Source organism: Liolophura sinensis, chromosome 8, assembly GCF_032854445.1.
Source record: "Liolophura sinensis isolate JHLJ2023 chromosome 8, CUHK_Ljap_v2, whole genome shotgun sequence".
Lineage (NCBI taxonomy): Eukaryota > Metazoa > Mollusca > Polyplacophora > Chitonida > Chitonidae > Liolophura > Liolophura sinensis.
The window spans coordinates 37,639,506-37,658,662 of record NC_088302.1 but is presented as its reverse complement, the minus strand read 5'-3'; the positions used below and the strand labels follow the sequence as shown (position 1 = coordinate 37,658,662).

Below are 19,157 nucleotides of genomic sequence, written 5' to 3'. Positions count from 1 at the left end.
TATGCGTGTGCATGAATATCATTGATAAATCACGAGTTATGTCCCTTTCTGCGCCACCGTCAACTTTCTTAATTATTGGATAGGCGCTAACACGCCTGTATAGATAACAAAGTATTTCTGTTCATAATATTCTTGTATTTTAAAATCTTTGCTGTCTGAGCCTGACTCTAATATCTAAAAACGAAGTTTATCGCTCATCTGTTTAATATTCGTTGAATATCTATTATTACTCCGGCCGTACGTGTGAAGGTCTCAGCAACCTGCGGATGGTCGCTGGGTTTCCCCCGGGTCTGCCCAGTTTCCTCCCACCATAATGCTGGCCGCTGTCGTATAAGTGAAATATTCTTGAGTACGGCGTAAAACGCCAATCAAATAAATAAATAAATAAATATCTATTATTACAAAGTTGATCAATATAAATTAGCAGATTTTCGGAAAATGCCTACCAATGATATTGCCTAGTGCCAGATGGTGATCTTAACGACTAAAAAATAAAAAATAAATTAAACAGAATAAATTATGTAAGACTACTTGACTTTAGTTTCAATCTGATTAGCATTCACTGCATGTCTACCATTACAACGTTAACGAAATAATCTGCAAATGTTTCTTTGTAAAAGAGTCTTGTATTTCGGATTATTTTCTTGAGCGCTTGATTCTCTTTCGATTGATGTGATAAGGGCTGTCAGAATGGCTGCTCTATATGACCCTAACCGAGATCAGCTATTGATTGCGCAGAAAACTGGAGGCTGGAAATCGGGTACAAACGTGTGACATAATAGGGTGAGACAATTCTCGTGGGAAATTAGAAATGTAATGAAGATCTAATCAAACATCGTCCAAGAAACCATTAATTTCGCTAGGGAAAGAATATGGAGTAGAGAATTTATTGCTCATTGGTGGGGAGGTATTGATGCTTTGTTGTAGGTTGGATCTTGTTACGGTATTTTCGTATGTCCGTTTGTCTGTCTGTCTATTATCGAGTGTTCAGACACGATGGCCAGCGAATCACATCAGTTATCTACACTTGCTCATACGTCTTTTTCACACCAGGTGGCGTGTGGCCTCGCTGATTTTTCCCCATAAAGCGTCGTTATTGGTTGATTGTCTCCTGACAAGTGAGATCACAAAATGAAATCAACCTTTCGCAAGTTTGACCCTGGCTTTAAATAAGAAAGCTTGTGAGGTAGTTATCGAAGGGGGTGGTTTATTTTTGGCCCTCCGATATCGTCTACCTATAAACATGATCAACAAGACTACGGCTTTAGGATCATCATTCATATAAACTCAAATCAAGTTATAGCTATTTCATTCGCAATCCTTAGTAGTCTACAATGTCTCGGTTAATGTAATCGATTACATTCGGATTAATGAATCAAAACAAGCGGGAAATAAATTGTTTTTCGTAAATTGACCAATCGTTCGATCAATGTATCAATAATCAATCTGTTTTTTTGGCACTTAGCTCAAATCTTGAATATATAGAAAACAAATTTAATGCAGTTAACATTAAAGTAGATGTAGAATCAAAATGCCAAATGGGTCGTCCAAATTGTTTACTAGAAAAAATCACTCAATCCGGCAATCAATCTACCAATCGTTATTAATTTCTTGGTTATTCAACTTATATGAAGAATGAATTTAATGTAATTAACACTTGACCAGGGATCAAAATGCCAATCAACCAATCAACTAACCAACCTACAAATCAATACATTATTTTATAAATGGAAGTAGACACACAACTATCAAAGGATTTGGAGAATTTATTTTTATTAGGCATGATGAAATGACAGTGATGTGAAATCGTATGTGGTCACAACGATAGATTACAACCAGTGGTTAGTCACAGTGCATGTTTATCATACAATGAATAGTTAACTTTATGGAATGTAATTATGAGAATCAATAAGGGAAGGTAAATAAAGATCGCTCACCATATGAAAAATATGTACAGGTTGGTGGAACCTGTTCACCTATAAATTAAACGCTGTGAAATCAGATATCTACAGCTACGCAGAATATCCTGGCCAACACACGGAAAACATGTACACCTATACCCAGAAACTTGATCGAGTGAAACGTACAGCGGGTTTTCTTAAATCAAGCACTATTAAATCGAATACCAACAGCTATGGAAAATAGTCAATCGATAAGCGACAAAAGTCTTCCCCATTCAACACATCTGTCTGCTCTTGGTTAGATTTACAGAGTGCCCATGTTTCGAATAATTAACTTTGTTGACACAAGGACTTATAAAATGATAGCATCTCTACCGAGAGAATTTACATAGCATGAATATATATTTATATATATTGTTCTGCAGGAGATTTGTTATGTACAAACTTTACATGGCTTTATACAGGGAGTTTGATGAGACGTACGCTGTACATGGGAGTTTCATTTCATCCCATTCCCGATGGTTTGCATAAAACTGTGTTCCGTTTTCCAGGTATGCCAGTATTACCTATATTAAGAAGCAACGTAAAATTTAATGAAATCGTTATCATGATATCTGGATGTTTCCACGAGGTACTGGAGTTTTTCCAAAGAAAGCAAAAAGTTAAATAATTACATCGCAAAACTGACACAATGGTCAGTGTCCCAAGTAAACGAAATCAACGAGGAGTGTTTCTTCATGGCAATGATGAGAGAGTTGATCCCACTGTCACAGTTCATCGAAAGCCCGGATGTAGACGACTGACGCTTTGAGCGTTAGTTCTGCTGAAGATTCCGCAAATGACTTTCGGGTCACACTTGTGTTTGAGTATTACCCTCAGCAACACCTTCAAATGTCACTAACTGGCCCGGGGGTGTGAAGGAATACTGCAAAAAACACGGGAATTAGCGCAAAAAAAAATGAAGCAAGACAATAACGGAAAAGGGAAGAGTGAGAAGTAACGCGGGTTGTGTAAGGGTGAGTCGAAATAAATACAATACACACAAAAAGGTTGTCGCTAAGACTACTAATTATTCAAAGTATTTAAGCTTTTCCGGCTTATCTTCGGCTCATATTTTAATTTCGAAAGTAGGAAAAACCAGCTCTATGACCAAAGTAATGAATCAATAAGTAAGAGATTATTATGCAGATTTGTATATTTCTTATTAGATTATGGCACTTGCTCTCTTGGGCACCAGGGACCCACCCATTGCAGCAGTAAGATGAAGACACCATTTGTATCACGTAAAGAGAAGAGATGAAGAATAAGAGAGAAAAAAGAGAACACACTGTAGCTACCCCGCCATTTTCCCTTTCTCCGTAGGTGGGCGCGTACAGTTGCGACATTCGTGCCCTTTTCCGGCAATCCCTAGAGCTGTTTATTTCTACTGATGCCTGGGGAATAATCACAACCAAAAATGAGATTAGCACAGTAAATTAAGTATTAGGACATGTGTCCATTAACACATTCGTGTCCTTTTCATTAAACTCATCATTAAATAATGCAGTTAATTTTCGAAGGTGCGATGCAAAAAGTCCTAGCTCACAAATCAGTGAGTGTGACAAGAATCGGTATTACAAAAAAAATTAAAATTTTATTTAAATATTTTTTTCAAAAGAGATTTATTGTGTTCTAAAGAAAATTTAGTTAACGTTAGGCCAGGCACCTGCGGTTAAGCCGTAAATACGCGATTTAAATACAATTTAATTATGATACATCTGGGGTGTGGCATGCATGCTGGAATAAGTCTCCATTCTTCACCTTTGTCTTTTTAGGACGCAGCTTGGCTTGGAAGAGATATTCTACTAACGCTGTCATCATGGCAAGACCCAACCCGCCAATCAAGATGTGAAAAACGCCCGAAACATTACTCAGCGTTAAAGCATCTTGTTTTTTAGATTCCTAAAAAACACGAAAATAGAAATTTAAGGCATTGCTTTGAATCGCGTTGAGATCAATAACAGAAATAAAAGAAGAAAAAAAGAAAGGTAAACAACAAACTTGTTTTGCACGGAATATTCAAAGTGTGTACAGAAAGGTGTTGGCGCGTAAAAGACTGTCCAATTTAAATAGATGATTCCCATTATAGACTGTCTCTCGGGATGAACTGGCCGTTGGAGACGGAAAACCTTTATTTTTATTGCAGGTCAAGATTGATAGGGTATGGGTATTTTCATTAGTTCTTATCTTGTTTGAAGGGTCTTCCTGGTTGAAAGGAGATGCTACTTAGAAATGAAGAAATGGCTGTATTGATGGAGCAACGATACAGCTGAGACAGAGCAATTCAGTTGTTAGACTTTCTCAGACAGGAATCTTTTCTTCCGAGCGCAGTTTTGCGGGCTATACATAAAACTGATGGCGAGCAGAGAGAAGTCCGCGTGTGCCGACATTACCGGACAGTTATTGCTGAGTCTAAATCTCCAGAGACACTCGCTGGAGATGATTCAGACGCATTCTTCCTCAAGCTTTAATTTGAACAGGCTGGGGCATGTGGCGTCCGCAGAGCTTGGGGATTCTCCGTAGATTACAACTGCCTTCCGATCAGGAGGCCTACATGTAATGAACTCTAGCACATTACTGGCCAGTGGTGGAGCATTTGCGGAATTGAGAACGGCTGGGCCTGAAAATCATTTAAACCGTATAACCGCAATTTTTTTTCTCTTCCTTGTTTTTTTCGTTGTTGTTCGTTTTCTCAATGGTTGTTCTGAAGAAACAATAAGATTTTTATGTCGGCTGAGATCGTGTGCAGGGAAAAATGGCGCCTTAATAAAGGTTCGGATGGCCGCTGTCTGCCATTCCAGCCTTGTTATCCGTTTGTTACTACGGAGTATCGAATGACAAGATCACTTCGCAGGTGGATTCATCAAGCTATGTGTCAGACTATAAACCTTCCAGCTAATCAGATTTCGTCTCGGATGTCGAATATTACCGTCTACAAAAACCACATTCTAGACTGGCATTGCACAATGACATTCGCTCGACTTTCATCAATCGCCCTCTAATTCACCTAACACATTCTAATTCGTTTTTGGCTCTCTATCCTTTGTCGATTTGGACGATGCTCACAGGCGCTCATGTTGTGATGTGTACGCATTCCCCAACTTCGCTGATAAATATTTCTTTTCTAGTTATCAATTTTATGTGACTTCATTCCATATATCTACATGTCATATTAAGACAATGTTTTACAAGCTAGACTGACTGTGTCTCGTATATCATGGAAAGAGCGCGTGATTCTTGGAGAGATATCATTTCGTCCTATCACTTCATGTATTGTCCTATAAATTTATATAGAAAACAAAATGACTTTTACTTATATTACCCCAGTTTTTCTGATCAAAGAATATTCTTTAGGGAATTTAGGGAAATAAATCTCCCCAAATGTTTTTCAGCTACACCAAATTTGCGCTTTTGTATATCATATGGTGTGTTAGTTATGAAATATATCAAATAGTTTTTGTAGGGTAAAAAGCAGGGGTAGTAACTATATATGCGTGAATTAGGTTTAAAACTTCACACCCACCCATTCAGCACACTGGATCTCTCTGTGAAAAGACTGTGATAATACCATGTAGAATAAAGCCTTAACTCTTAATAATAAAATGTCCCAGGAAACTTCCTTATCAACAGGCAGTGTATTTCTAAGCGAACCTATAATTATTATCTCCCTTTAAGTAAACAAACTAATGTGAAATTACCCAAGGCTGTACATTTACTTGCAGAAACCAACAATCTTCTGCTTAAAACAGTTATTATTTTTACACAGTATACTGTTATATGGCAAAATATCTGCTATACGTAATAATTTTCATCAGTCATTATAGCTATGGTGTGCTTGCCAATTAATTCATGGTTTGTGTATCATCATAGCAATCCATGGTATATATTAATTTACTCATTAATTAAAAAAATATTTAGTATTTCATACCCTGTGTCTTCTCACCTGAATTCATCCAAAGGTGTATGACATTTGACAAAGAATTTTGACCATGACTAAGTCGCTAATTTTGCTTTTTTCTGAGAGAACCAAAGGTAATACTTTATGACGTATTAGAGTCTAAAATGACGTACTGGGTCTAAAATGACGCAATTGAGTCTTTTCAGGTGTTTTTTTTAAAAGCTAACACAGTATGTTGCAGAAAGTGTTAGCCCTTGTGTTGTTGAACAAACAACTTACCTTGCCATCGACAGAGCCACATTTCCCTCTATCGTACCACCATTTCTGCTGAAGCCGCCATAACTCGCCTGACTCTCTCAGTTTTAAAACTTCACGATTAAGTTCAGCCCTGTCATTATAGTAAACATTTCCAATATACAATAATAAGACAATGGCAGGTCCAACACCTAACCACTCACGAAAAATCAAAAAAACGTATACTATCTCAGTCAGGACACTTTATGTTTCTTAATAAAACCGCGCAAATCAGCAGAACTGTTTTCAGTTATTCAACGTCTAAGCATTTCATTTCTTGGGACATTTTAGACACACTATTATCCGCCTTATATTAGTTTTTAACGTCATTCTCAAGAAGTATTCGGTTATGCGACGTCTGCCAATTCATATGATATACAACTGCAATTAGCTATGCACCTGACCAACCTCCTAACGTAAAGCGGAATTGGGATCATCTATAGCTGTGTGGACTGTAAATTGTGACCGCACTGATTCGATTTGAATTTTACGCTGTATTTAAGAATATTTAACTTAAACGATGCCTGCCGGCAGTATGGTGGAAAGAGACCGGAAAGAGCTCTTCGAAGATCCACGACTATCCACAAGTTGCTGGTAGACCTTCCCACGCACGACCGGAACCCATCATGAGCTGAACTTAAACTCACTAGTACCGCATCGCTGAGAGCCTACTGGGTCATTGTGCTGCACATGACCTCAGCTTGTAGTAAGATGGACGTTCTGAAGGAACAGATCCCGTTTACATGTAGTGTGCATCACCTTAATGGTCATTTCGTGATGATTCCAAATTTGTTCCCCATGTAAATAGTGGCTGATATTCTACGGCAGACAATTTAAACCACATAGAAGAAGCTGAAGCGCAATGGCGAGTGTGCATATAGCATCGAACGTCAAACATCTGTTCATGACACATTCATGAGTGCAGGTACACTCAACTCTATCAGAAAATGGATGGTTTGAGTCATCTCAGAATATTGTTGTAATATAACACTGAGTATTGTTCAGAATAATGTCCTGTTAATCTTGTACAAATCTTTATGCTGAGTTAATAGAATGTGCGTGCTATACCTAACAGAATAAACTGCCACTATAACAGCATGCATTCCAGATCACTTAAACAACACACTTTCTTATTTTTGACACTAGCGTAATAATGCTAAAGAAAATAGACTCACTTCAGAGGGAATCTGTCAGGAGTACCCACTCCGTATCCCTTGGAGTCAAGGTTTGGACCGACCTTCATTGTATCACATGGAAGCTGCTGGTTATAATACTCATTCCAGGGCGACTCCAGCAAGAAGGCATACCTCCCCTTTGACTTGCGCACTCGGTTTACCCCGGACAGTGTATCTGGCTCAAATACCCGCGGTTGCGCATTGGACATATAGTCCCACATTTTCTTATAAACTGATACTTTGGTGTTCTTTAAAACAAAAAAGAAAACAAATAAATTAGGCCACAATTTTCTCGGTAGTACACACTGGGTAAACTCACCAAAGAATTAAATGAACCATGAAAATCGTGATATTTTTCGGCAATGGAGTATAAGTGCATTGAACGTAATAATTTTCTCTCAGAATTGAACCTCACAATAGTAACAAGACAGAGTTTAAGCCAGAAATCTACTTTTAGAAGATTTGATTTATCCAGTGGACGATCACTCAGTTTCCATCACAAGGTAAAGGGTGATTGGTTATCCTACAGAAGACGACAAGAGGCTCCTCACCTTGAAAAACTGCTCTGACGATCCCCCTTCCTGGATGCCGTATTGGATTTTTGTTTGTTTGACTAGATCGTCTGCCGAATCTATTGGTGTTAACATGTTTTCTATTGTCAGGAAGGCCGCCAAGTTTGCTGTGTAGGAGGAAATGATGATCAGCGTGAAAAACCACCAGCAACTTCCCACAATCCTCCCCGATATTGACCTGAAAAACAACCTTAGCTGTAATAATATCAACAGGCTATATCCATCATGCCTATGTAGTGATCAGGCCATTCGTTTTCTTCTATGCAAAGCTGCACTATTGTCCTGGCAAATTGAAGGTACAAGCATAAGAGTCGATTTAGGTTTTGAGATGATAGTCATTGCGTTGAGACATGGGAGTCTGCATAGGCAAAGATATAAAGATGAGGGTCAATGTATGTACAGACCTTGAAAGGGAATATATGTAGACAAATTAGAATCAGCAAACATTTAGAGAACAAACGCAATGCGCCAGAACCTGATATGTCCCCAAAGTTTCTATTGAACTGCTGTCTCCGTAACTAACAATGGTACTTAGTTGAATACACAGTGAATTAAAACGTGCAGCGCCTATATTATGCCATGCTGTAAAGTGATCTACTTATGAAATGCTACTGTATTCCTGAAATATTTCTTGTGCAATCTACCACCATTTAATGAAATTAGTCGTGGTTGGTTTGGGTAAATGGAAGACATAACTGTTGGCAAGCAAGGCTGAAAGGCGTCAGTGTCTTATTTTTGCTGAACAAGGTGCATATCATGCTTGACTCATTCGTTATTGTTGTTTCAGTCGCATGCTAGATAAGAACGACAAAAGCTCTGAGAAACTGATAATTTTTCAGATCACATACAACACATTCATTAAAAAGAGCATGCGTTACATTCCTATCACAAACTATGCAATGAAACCTCCAAAACATTGATACAAATCTATATTAATATAAAGCAGTTAAAACAAAGATGACATAAGAACCCTGTTAATTCCTGAATTGGAAATGACTAATGTTGTAGTTAGCACGTTCCATTTCAGGAGTACATTTGCTGGGTAGAGTGTGGTTACAAACCTTGGGGATATATCAGAACCCTGCTGCATTAAGGCACCCAGTGAGAACCACAAAGTGTTTTGAAACGTGAACTCATTGGTCAGCTCCGATGGAACCTTGTCCACTGTTTCACCGTTGTCCGCTTTACCGTTGGCCTCATGCCATTCATACGGGCTGAACCGGCCTACAATGTACAGTATCAAACTAACGCCAAAATAACCCAAGATTATACAAGCCCAGACCCGCTTCGACAGAGGGTTCATAAAGGAAAAGACCCCTGCTTTCTGTTTTACGGGTTCCTTAATCATAATACTGATTCCTGTTTTCATAAAGGGTTTTGTAAAGTCTATGACCCTCTCTCTGTCCTCTGTTATTGTGAGTGGAGCCACCGCCATGTGGGCTTCCTGAAAGAGAACAAAAAGCAATGCATGTATGACTCAGACATAACCAGGTATCTACAGTTTGTAGACTAGAATTTGGCGCTAAGAATCGCCCCGAAATCTTACCAGTTATATGTATTTGATTATTGCCTAATGCATTGCTTAAGATTTATTCAGTCATACGAAGAGGTTTAGTTTTATGGGAAGAGAAAATCAGTGTGGTAAACCATCGGTCACTGGCAAATTACTGACGAGCTTTCCTACATGTAAGGTGCTGATATGCACAGCATATTGGTGGAAGACAGGTGGTTTTCAACGAACGTAAGATTAAGCAAACAGCAACACGAGCGTCGTCGACCTCATTAGTGTCATTAGGGCAACTCTGCAAATCTGTCAGAGTGGTCGAATCTACAAATTCAAAGTCCAAGGGCGGGTTTGAACCTGCATCTCATATGTGCTAGCTTATTGAAATCTGTCTTAATTGCTTAATGATTTTGCCGAGGTCATAAAGCTGTAATAGAGTTAAGTGAGGCTTAGTCTCAGTTTGAACAAAACAGTTTACCTTTAATAGAAATAATTATTTTATTAACAAGATCAGTCTTCCATCCAAAACTTCAAATTCAAGTTCAAGAGTAATACAAAAAGTTATGACTTAAACTTAAATCTTAGACAACTTTGTTAATTCTTAAGGCAAATTTATGGGTCTTGGATATTGTGAAGCCTTTATTTTCTTTCATGAAAACTGGCTTTATGAAACTAAAACCACATACTCCACGAATTAAAGTTCCGACCATGCCGTTCCAGGTGCCGTTCTGACGTCTGCTGCCGTACTGGCCATCTTTGACCAGCTCTACCAAGTAATCAAAGCCCAAAACTACGGAGAGCTTTTCGGTGAGTTCCATACAGTAGCCTTCATACCTATCGTTGCCTACTAAAGGATGACCGTCCTCTGGTTGAGCTCTCTCAATCATAAATGGTTCGCTCTGGAACAAGGATATGTAGAGTACACAATTACACTAGGGATTAGGCAAACTTTTTAAGCAGGCGTGAAACCCGATCGGATCACTGCGGTTCATGACAGTTACATGTCATAAAACATTTGCGATTCAAATAACAGCCCTAGTTTTACACGATAGATAATAGTTACTGATAGCCGTAGGAGCTTTCAAAATCCCGGCTGTTTTTCGCCGAGACACATCGTAAACGCCGATAAACAATGCAATAATTTCCACCACTGAGTCTCAAGACGAATGTAAAACTAACTTTAGACTTTACTCCAAGCGGATTTAATTCTAGTTTGTCGGCTGCAAAATAAGCTGTTGGAATCACTCCGTTGGCACTGCTTGGGAAGATAACACTGAGTTCAGAAGAATCGCACCTATAGCAGGCAGGGTTATATGTCGCTGGAGGACGGCTTTAGGCGGAAATACCACCTTACCTTTATAGACGTCACGATATATGTTGTGTTTGAAAAGTCTTCAATTCTGTACATGTCGTGCGGTCGAGGCCTGTCCGTCAAGTATCTGTCCCTCTGGTTCCAAGTCCCAATCTGACGACAGAACATAGAATGTATTTCACAGGAAGATGACACTATTCTTCAGGGTATTTATGTGGTAAAAAAACAGTCCTTGGCAAGAAGAATAAACCACGTGACATCTGCTGGAACAGCCGTACATGTGTTGACAAAAATATAAAAGATGCATTGTCTTTGGTTTTAATTTGATTTTCATTTAAATGTGATGATATTGGAGCATTCTGAGAAATTTTACAAAAGTAACGTCTAATAATTTGCACCTACCATCACCACATTATCACCTAATTCTGCTTAACCCATGGTGTGTATATGTTACTACGTTTCAGCATATACTTGAACAGTTTAAATAAAACCCTAACTGAGATTGTGGCCAGAGCATATCCAGAGCTGCGACCTCAGTGTGATAGTTGTCAAATGGTCACACGTAACCCCTGAAAAAAACAGCCTGTCGCCAATTTACCTTAGTAAGGGTTTTATTCTAACTGTTCATGCAAATGCTTAAATAACAGCAAATTACACACTCAATAGCACCATAGTTGATGGAGAATTAGGTAAAACTGGAATGTAGTGATGCTAGTTGATTATACGTCAGTCGTATAGAATTACTCAACATGCTGTGTTGCCATCACATCCATGCATAATAACATGACAAAAACACGGGTCTTTGTAATTCGCAACTCTTCGTATCTGCAACATGCAGGCACACGAAAAATGTTACTTTCACATCACATAGACGTGAGTTGAGATGAAACTAGAAATCATACGAAATATATGTGGTGCCTCTTCCAGCGCGAAGGTTACACAGGCCTAGGCCAGTTTAACCATTGTTCTCTTGCCATACACGAGAAAAACGTTACTAGCTTTCTTATAAATTGTCATGGCAAAGGCTACAGTAGATTGCAGAGCTTGGACCAGAGTTGCTTTATGCAGGAAAAGTTATCCATCACTTACCTTGGTAGGTAATCGTCTGTATGACAACTCCAAAATATCAAGTGTGTAGTCTTTTCTGAAACCGTGCTCATCAAACGCTACTTTTCCCGTTATTCCAGTGAATTCTGTCTGTAGAAAGGGACAGTTTTGTTTTTCACATCATGGTCGTATTATATGGCTGAAGACTTGTAGTAAAATATGATTTGTAAACCGCATTTACAGGCTAGATGAGGTATTTGTTTTCCCATTATTAATATACAATAATAACGAAAAATATAAAGTATTTAAGTATCCCTGTCAGAAATGTTGTATGGTAAGGTTGAATGTCAGGAAATCAGTTTTATTTGAGATTAGAAATAGTGCAAAGAATGCTACAGACGGAGTAAGAGTCGGGTAACCGAATGACAGCATAAAAATAATTTCAACTGATAGTAGTGATGTTATTTAATTTTCAACTTTAGACACTTAACCCAGTTTGTGTAGGGAAAGCCAATCTGTTAGTGGGATTTACAATCAAATGTTTTGCAGCTTAAATCATTTAAATACTTCAAAATGCATAAAAAGATAGGAGATGGTATGGTAAGTCGGGCAATCGGCCCCAGTGCAAGAAACTGTGCACCTAAGAAGCGAAACTAACTATAGCTGTGATTAACAGCTGCTGACACTCTCATAAGGCTATTTCTTCAGTTTCTTTTCCTGTTATATGGCAAGAATTTTGCATAAGACACTGTTGAGTGGGGAAAATCACTGCACAACAAATGTAACTTTCTGAAAAATTCATGAGCAGTTACGCAGTTATGCACCAATTAATTAAATACATATATTCAGCCATATACTTCCGCTACGCATAACATGTTAATGATAGTTAGAGGACCACATGTGCTCTCAAACAAGATTCACGTACGATTTCGCTATAGTTGCCACACATTACGTAATATCATGGCTTAACAATTATTCACTCTAGTTCATGGTAACACTGATTTAACACAAGACCCACACACAAGAAAAAAAGACACCGAACTCGTTTCGAACTCGTCATCATAGTAACTCGTCATCATAGTAAAACAGTGATTTCGTTAGTTCACTTAACTATGAAGGATGCCTGATAAGCTTAGAAATAAATATTTAAAACTTGCCAAAATATGACAAAATATGTCACATTATAAAGTTTAGTTTTTACATATGAAGACAAACGTTAAGTAAAGCGAAACTTTAACAGAACGTAGAAATACATGAAAGTTTCAGTAAAGACATTTTTCTGGTTAAAGTTATCTTCATTTTGTAAATTAAAGACACACTGCCTCGTTTGAACAAAAAAATGGCGCTTTTGATCGAGAGTGTATTATTGGCGAATTATTACTAGGCAACCATCTCTTTTTATGGTCATATAACTATAACCAAGTTTTATACTTCCCATCTGGAAATTTACAGAATTCAGCTGGGATTTTGAAATTTGCTCTTTCTCGTAGTACCTCTCTGGGGCCGATTCTCCGCCTTACCGTACCAGGTCCTTTGAGTATTGGGGTACTTTCAATTCCCTTAAAATTATTCGTTTACCTGTTTGATAGCGCTAAGTATATTAGGCCCTAGAGTCCACGGACTGGGTCTTCGGACGCCTGGACGGCTGCAGGGTATGCCCGGGGTATTATTGTTATAGAGCTCCCCTCGGCGGAACACGCCCTGACTTACGCTATGGTTCATACTGCCCATAGCTTTAGAAAAGGCGGCTACGGCATCCACCATCAGCGCTGCCTCGTGCTGAAAGACCAGGGGAAAAAATCAGCATTACCACGACGGCAAACAACTGGCAAAGTAACTGCAAAATTTATACCTCGCTTTAATGGAAAGATCTGACACATTCCAACTTTTTCACTTGAGATGGTTGTTTTCAACACCGTACCACGGTGTCCCAAGGGCAATGACGATTTCAAAAAAGAATGAAGGAAAAAGAAGAGAAGGAACGTGCAAATTAATAGCTATAGGGGTGTATGACTTTGCGGATATTTGGCAACTGGCTTGGCGGCAATCTAGGACTGTACTGTGGCATCGGTCCTCAGGGGTATCCACAGAGCTGAGCGCCTTTACATATTAAATGTATCAAATATTCAGGGAGATAAATCGCAGATATGCGGGAATCTGTCTTGAACGACATATTTTTTTTTACACTCCGTTACATAACGTTGCTAATGGAAATCTTTCAGAACTTCCGCGAGCATTAGAATAGATGAGGCAAGTGTTGCCTGTGGCTCAGAGCTATTACCTCGGCTGAATTTGTTTTCTAATTGCATTGCATTCTGAGGTAAAGTCGACTATCACGGGATTTTCAGGCTGGTTTAACAAAGCTCTGAGGGGCGGAGTTGATCAGTTTAAGACAGCGCCGGTCGTTGATAATGGCGAGGTTCCTTCAGCAAGGAATAGTCAGACCAATTTACATGCTTATAACAGTTATTAAAAACAGCCATAAAGTAAAAGCGACATACACGCAGACAATGAATTTTCAAACTGAAGTGTTTTTATCAGTTTTCCACTCAGTACATACTTCCTTATTGTAAAACTGACCGTCGATCCCCAAATTCCCCAAGAAACGATGAACTATTTTCTTTTGTACGTTTAAAGAATTTCACTAGATATTTTGTAGTTCGGGGCTGTTTCCTAAAACTTTCACTCTGAATAATATATTAATCTCTAATGGTTTTGAAACTGCCTACATAAGAACGACCGAAGTTGTAATTGTAAAATGCACCAAATCAGAAATCCTATACCAGTTGTTAACCAAGATTGACGTCCCGGGTTAATAATCGTCGGGCAAATTCCCAAAATAGCATTCAACACAAATTACCACATGACTAAGAGAGCGTAACTTGCAAAGATAAGCCGTCAGCAGTTTTGAATGATGACTAAAAGACACACGTTACTGTAGTGTTCTAGGCAAATGCTTTAGATCAGTATTCCAATGGTGTGCATGTACATTGTTAGCTTATAACTTGTCGATAATCAAAACATGTGTCTCAGGTGCGCCTTTTTTGCAACTGTTCATATACCCAACGTAGCGATATATGACCTGCAATTCACTGGTAGAAGAGAAAAACTGACAAAAGGAAACAAAGGAAGGAAACTTGATATATATGTATACGACACATTGAGATTTACTAGTATAGCCTACCAGTGAAAGCACTTGTCGTGAAAGCATGACCGACTTGAATGATATCAAATTAAATGATACCACTGATTCAAACTTAATCTATTGCGTTCTCTCTTTTTTTCGTATGATGAGGGTATTCAGGTTTATTTAAGCAAATCCAAATATCCAAGCCCAGCCAAATGGTCCTTATGTTGACACCTGAAAATCTTTCTCAGGAAAGATATAAAATAACTTGATTTTGAAATTAATAATGTCAAAAATCATTTCCTAAGCGTTAAAAATGAGTGGAGCTTTGTCTTACCCCAATTCGACCTCTCAGGGGCCGGGGCCAAGATTCGTTACTCAAACTGCTCCATGTGCGTAAAAAACCCTTCAGGGTCGGGGAGCTGTAGTTCAACAGCCGAAAACCAGTAATGTTCACTCCGCCATATGTAAATATGGTCAAATCCAATTCATCCATACCCTACAGAACAGAAATCACAATGGTTACACATGTCTAATTTCGTTCACTTAATATACCTAGACAATCAATCTGCATGGTCTTTTGCGTAGTTTCAGAAAAAGTACTGCTTCCACCAGACAAAACATACAGGAGCATGGAGGAATTCCTAGAACGACTTGTTATCAGAACTGGCACATTTACTAGCACAGCATGCCAGCTCAGATCACCACGATTTCGAATAATCTGACTACATTAGTAAGCTTGACGTGGTGCCTCTTCCAAACACAAGCCCACATTTCTTCAATAGTTGTTCATAATTATTTACCTGAACGTTAACTATTACAGAGGAGCACACAGGTCAGAAGGTCTTAGTTAGATCTGAAAGCTTATCTGTGAATATTTATTTATTTACTTATTTGATTGGTGTTTTACACCGTACTCAAGAATATTCCACCTATACAACGGAGGCCAGCATTATGGTGGGAGGAAACCGGGCAGCGCCAGGTGGAAATCCACGACCATCCGCAGGTTTCTGGCAGACCTGTCTAGGAAAAGTGAAACATTTCTCAGGCCTAGGTTCAGATGTGGACGTCTGCTAAATCAAGGTTTTTAAACATCTAGAATAGCTGAAAAACAGGTCTGAGGCTGATCGGTGTAAAGCAATTAAAGCTTGGTATGAATATGACAAAAGATTTTCTCGCCACCAGGAATTATTGAACATCAATGACAAGTTAGTGACAATGCGAAAGGTTGTTTCAAGGAGGAGAGATTGGAAAGTTTATCCTGGGTCGAGTAGCATTGCATTTTGCTATCAGTCTCAATTTGTTTCACCGATGAAAGTAACTTTATTATCAATGTAAGTGATCATGTGTATAAAGGTTTGTGAGCGTATACAGGAAAGCAACAGCCCGTGAATAAGGGGGTTCGATGATTATGCTTGATTTCATTTCTTCCAATTTCAGGCACCTGATCTGACCAGCAGATGTCCTGCTGTACTTAACTCTTGGTAATGCGGCGCGAGACATGCGATTGAGTTCTCCATGGTATCACTGATTCGCCTCTATTGTCACCATGTTGGTGTGTCAGGTCGAGAAATTAATTAAGAAAAGAGGAAGAGTTTTTTCACAAAATCCTCTCAAACCTAGCGGAAGTTATCCGTCTGCTGGACGACCTCAGGCTTATTGTAATTATCTTGAGTGACCCAGAGTATATTCCTCCTGGATACGCACATCTCAAACCCCTTAATCCACGAACATAAAATCGATTGCAGTGAAACTGAGAATACATTAACGATAGAGCTCATCAGGACTTTGTATTACCATTTTCAAACAATAAAACTTTTTAAACTCTAAATCAAAGGTAAACAACTTTCCCCCAACTATATTAGTACTGGTCAATAATATGAAAACAATAATGACTTACCACACCACCTAGTAAATAGTGATAATTCTCCCTGTTCATGCCCACGTCTATTATCTGGAAGAGAAAAAATCCAACCTATTAATGTTAGAAATAAGTCAAGGTAAATGAGAAATAAGCAAAGAAGTAATACAATCTTAGCTATTTCGGAAGAGGTGTAGAAGTATGCCTAAACGGCCACTGAAATTATTTCTCACATACTTGGTAACTACATGAATCAATTTTCAACTTGGAATTCTCACCGGAAGTACCACGTCGCGTCACTTGTACCCCACGGTCATATGGCAAAACAGAGTTCAGTGACGTCAGCGGAAACAGCTGCATTCTCGGGTTACAGAATTAACTCACCTCTCATTGATTAAAGCTAACAACATCGGGACACATTCAGTTTTTGTCAACGAGTGCATTTCAGCTTACATTTAACTGGCTTATGCAATATCACAAAAAACCTATTTAAACTTTAAGGGGGATACTTTATAAATATATACATGTGGCCTAGAGTTTTGTTTCAAAAGCACAGAGCATTTGTAAACTGGAGAAAACATGGAGCAAAATTTGTTAACAGATCTCACTGACGTACACATCCGCAACAGAAAATAATTTATGAGTAGATGGTTCTACAAAAGCTGATTTTTGTAAAAGAGATTAAGAAAGGTTGTAAAGACGTAATAATCAGATACTGGCATGCAACATTGCTTACTGCGAAGTGGTTCAATGTTGAATATTTTTTATATCGTAAAATGGTACACCAGATTGATCCTCTGGCTGTTGGTGTTACAAGGTGTTTCATTAAGTCATTTAGTGCCTTGATGCCCATCACAAGAAGCAGGGATTAGAAGACTCATGCCAGGGCTTCGTGGTACCAAAGTCAGCATGGCCCATCGGATGTGTGTTTCTGTATTACTCTTGCAACCGAGGGTAATTACAACAGGGAATTGAAGAGAAGGGGCAAAATCATGCAGCTTCATTGCCCGCATAATCTCTGTTGATGACTAGAAGTCCTTAAAGTGTTTACCAGTAATTGCGATTTTGATTCCTAGCGGGTCCATAGCGGAGATTTTAGATGGGTCTGAGGCCCACCCCTCAGAGCTGCTAAGGACCTTGTTATTTACCATTGAGCCTTCCCACTACTAACCAATCTTCTTGGCTTTCTTTTGGATTGCCGGCACCATTGCCCCTTTTGACGCCAGTTGACATAACGACCAACCTTTTTCCATATATTGGTCTGGGAGAAGTCGTTGCCTATAATAGAGCAACGTGAAGGGATCTCTCGCTGGCCGACCGACGTTCCAGCGGGTCCAATATCACCAGGCTGTAATCAGCCGCCTGTACACTGGAGAGATGAATCGCCCGGCCGGAAATTCGATAAAAAGATTTGTAAGTTAGCTTTACAAATACCTGACGAAGAATGGCTCTGTAAGCTTCCATCGAGGAGAGATCCAGAACAATCCTCATCACGCCGATCTCGTCGGGCAGGGCACTCCGGTCCAGCTTCCTCAACATCTCGTAAGCGTCGCTAACATCGTCCACTCTTCTCATGTCCACACTCAACTCGTGATGTTCCTCGTTAAAAAACTCGTAAAGTTTGATCAGCCGCGCCAGACCTGTAAAGAAAAGGACAAAGCGTACACACGTAACTAAAATTGGGCTCTGTAACGACAACATTGCATGTAAACAGTTAATTTCAGAGGATAGAGAAAGTATGCCCTGTAAGCTAAGTTTACATACCAGTGTTTCTACTACACATGTTCTCCAGGCTGCTCTACTAAGTGATAGATGCGTAAAAACCTATCAGAAGTAACATACTGGGTGCAAAAATGTGCTATGCATCTTACATCCTGTATATACGACTGTATAAGATTACATATAAATCGCATATTGCATACAATATTATAGTAAACCTACATCACATCTTGTACACAGTACCGTAGTAGGCCACGCCTATATATCTCATACTATTGGCTATTTGTATTCAAGATTGTGGCAAACGTACATCACATTTCATGTACAAGGCTGTGGTAGACTATTTACATGACATTTCTTATACCGGATCATCGTAAACAGACATCACATCGCATACAAGATTGTGATATATTGCATGTGATATCTTGTATCCATCATTATACTATATCACATTTTGTATACAAAATCATATTTTGTTGTAGTATTGTAGTAAAGCTACTTTGATATTTAATATAGAAGATTGATGTAGACACGCATCATTTCTTGTATACACAATTGTAGCACACGTACACGTCACATGGTGTATAAAACGTCCTAATACGCGTGGTCCAAAACATTCTTTTGGAGGAAAAAAAATCCCTTCTATAAAATCAATGAATTCATGCGCTCTCCAAAGTTCAGAAATCTCACTTTACCAATAATCCAATC

At 38.8% G+C, this 19,157-nt stretch overlaps 1 protein-coding gene across 3 annotated transcripts in view; it reads right to left on the bottom strand.

Moving 5' to 3' along the window:
• Positions 1–1,762: 1,762 nt before the first annotated feature.
• LOC135474114 (glutamate receptor-like) overlaps positions 1,763–19,157 on the bottom strand; it is a 53,919-nt gene continuing 36,524 nt past the window's right edge. For 2 of the 3 annotated variants that reach the window (XM_064754127.1, XM_064754129.1), the window contains 14 exons: positions 18,165–18,370; positions 16,770–16,823; positions 15,207–15,368; positions 13,321–13,521; positions 11,785–11,892; positions 10,738–10,848; positions 10,070–10,282; positions 8,941–9,323; positions 7,859–8,057; positions 7,308–7,555; positions 6,118–6,226; positions 3,702–3,842; positions 3,230–3,334; positions 1,763–2,826 (listed from right to left, as the gene is read on the bottom strand). In XM_064754127.1, coding sequence (XP_064610197.1) covers positions 2,752–2,826; positions 3,230–3,334; positions 3,702–3,842; positions 6,118–6,226; positions 7,308–7,555; positions 7,859–8,057; positions 8,941–9,323; positions 10,070–10,282; positions 10,738–10,848; positions 11,785–11,892; positions 13,321–13,521; positions 15,207–15,368; positions 16,770–16,823; positions 18,165–18,370 — 2,315 coding nt within the window. In that variant the 3' untranslated portion in view covers positions 1,763–2,751. The remainder of the gene's footprint in view (positions 2,827–3,229; positions 3,335–3,701; positions 3,843–6,117; positions 6,227–7,307; positions 7,556–7,858; positions 8,058–8,940; positions 9,324–10,069; positions 10,283–10,737; positions 10,849–11,784; positions 11,893–13,320; positions 13,522–15,206; positions 15,369–16,769; positions 16,824–18,164; positions 18,371–19,157) is intronic. The other variant, XM_064754128.1, reaches the window with a different exon arrangement.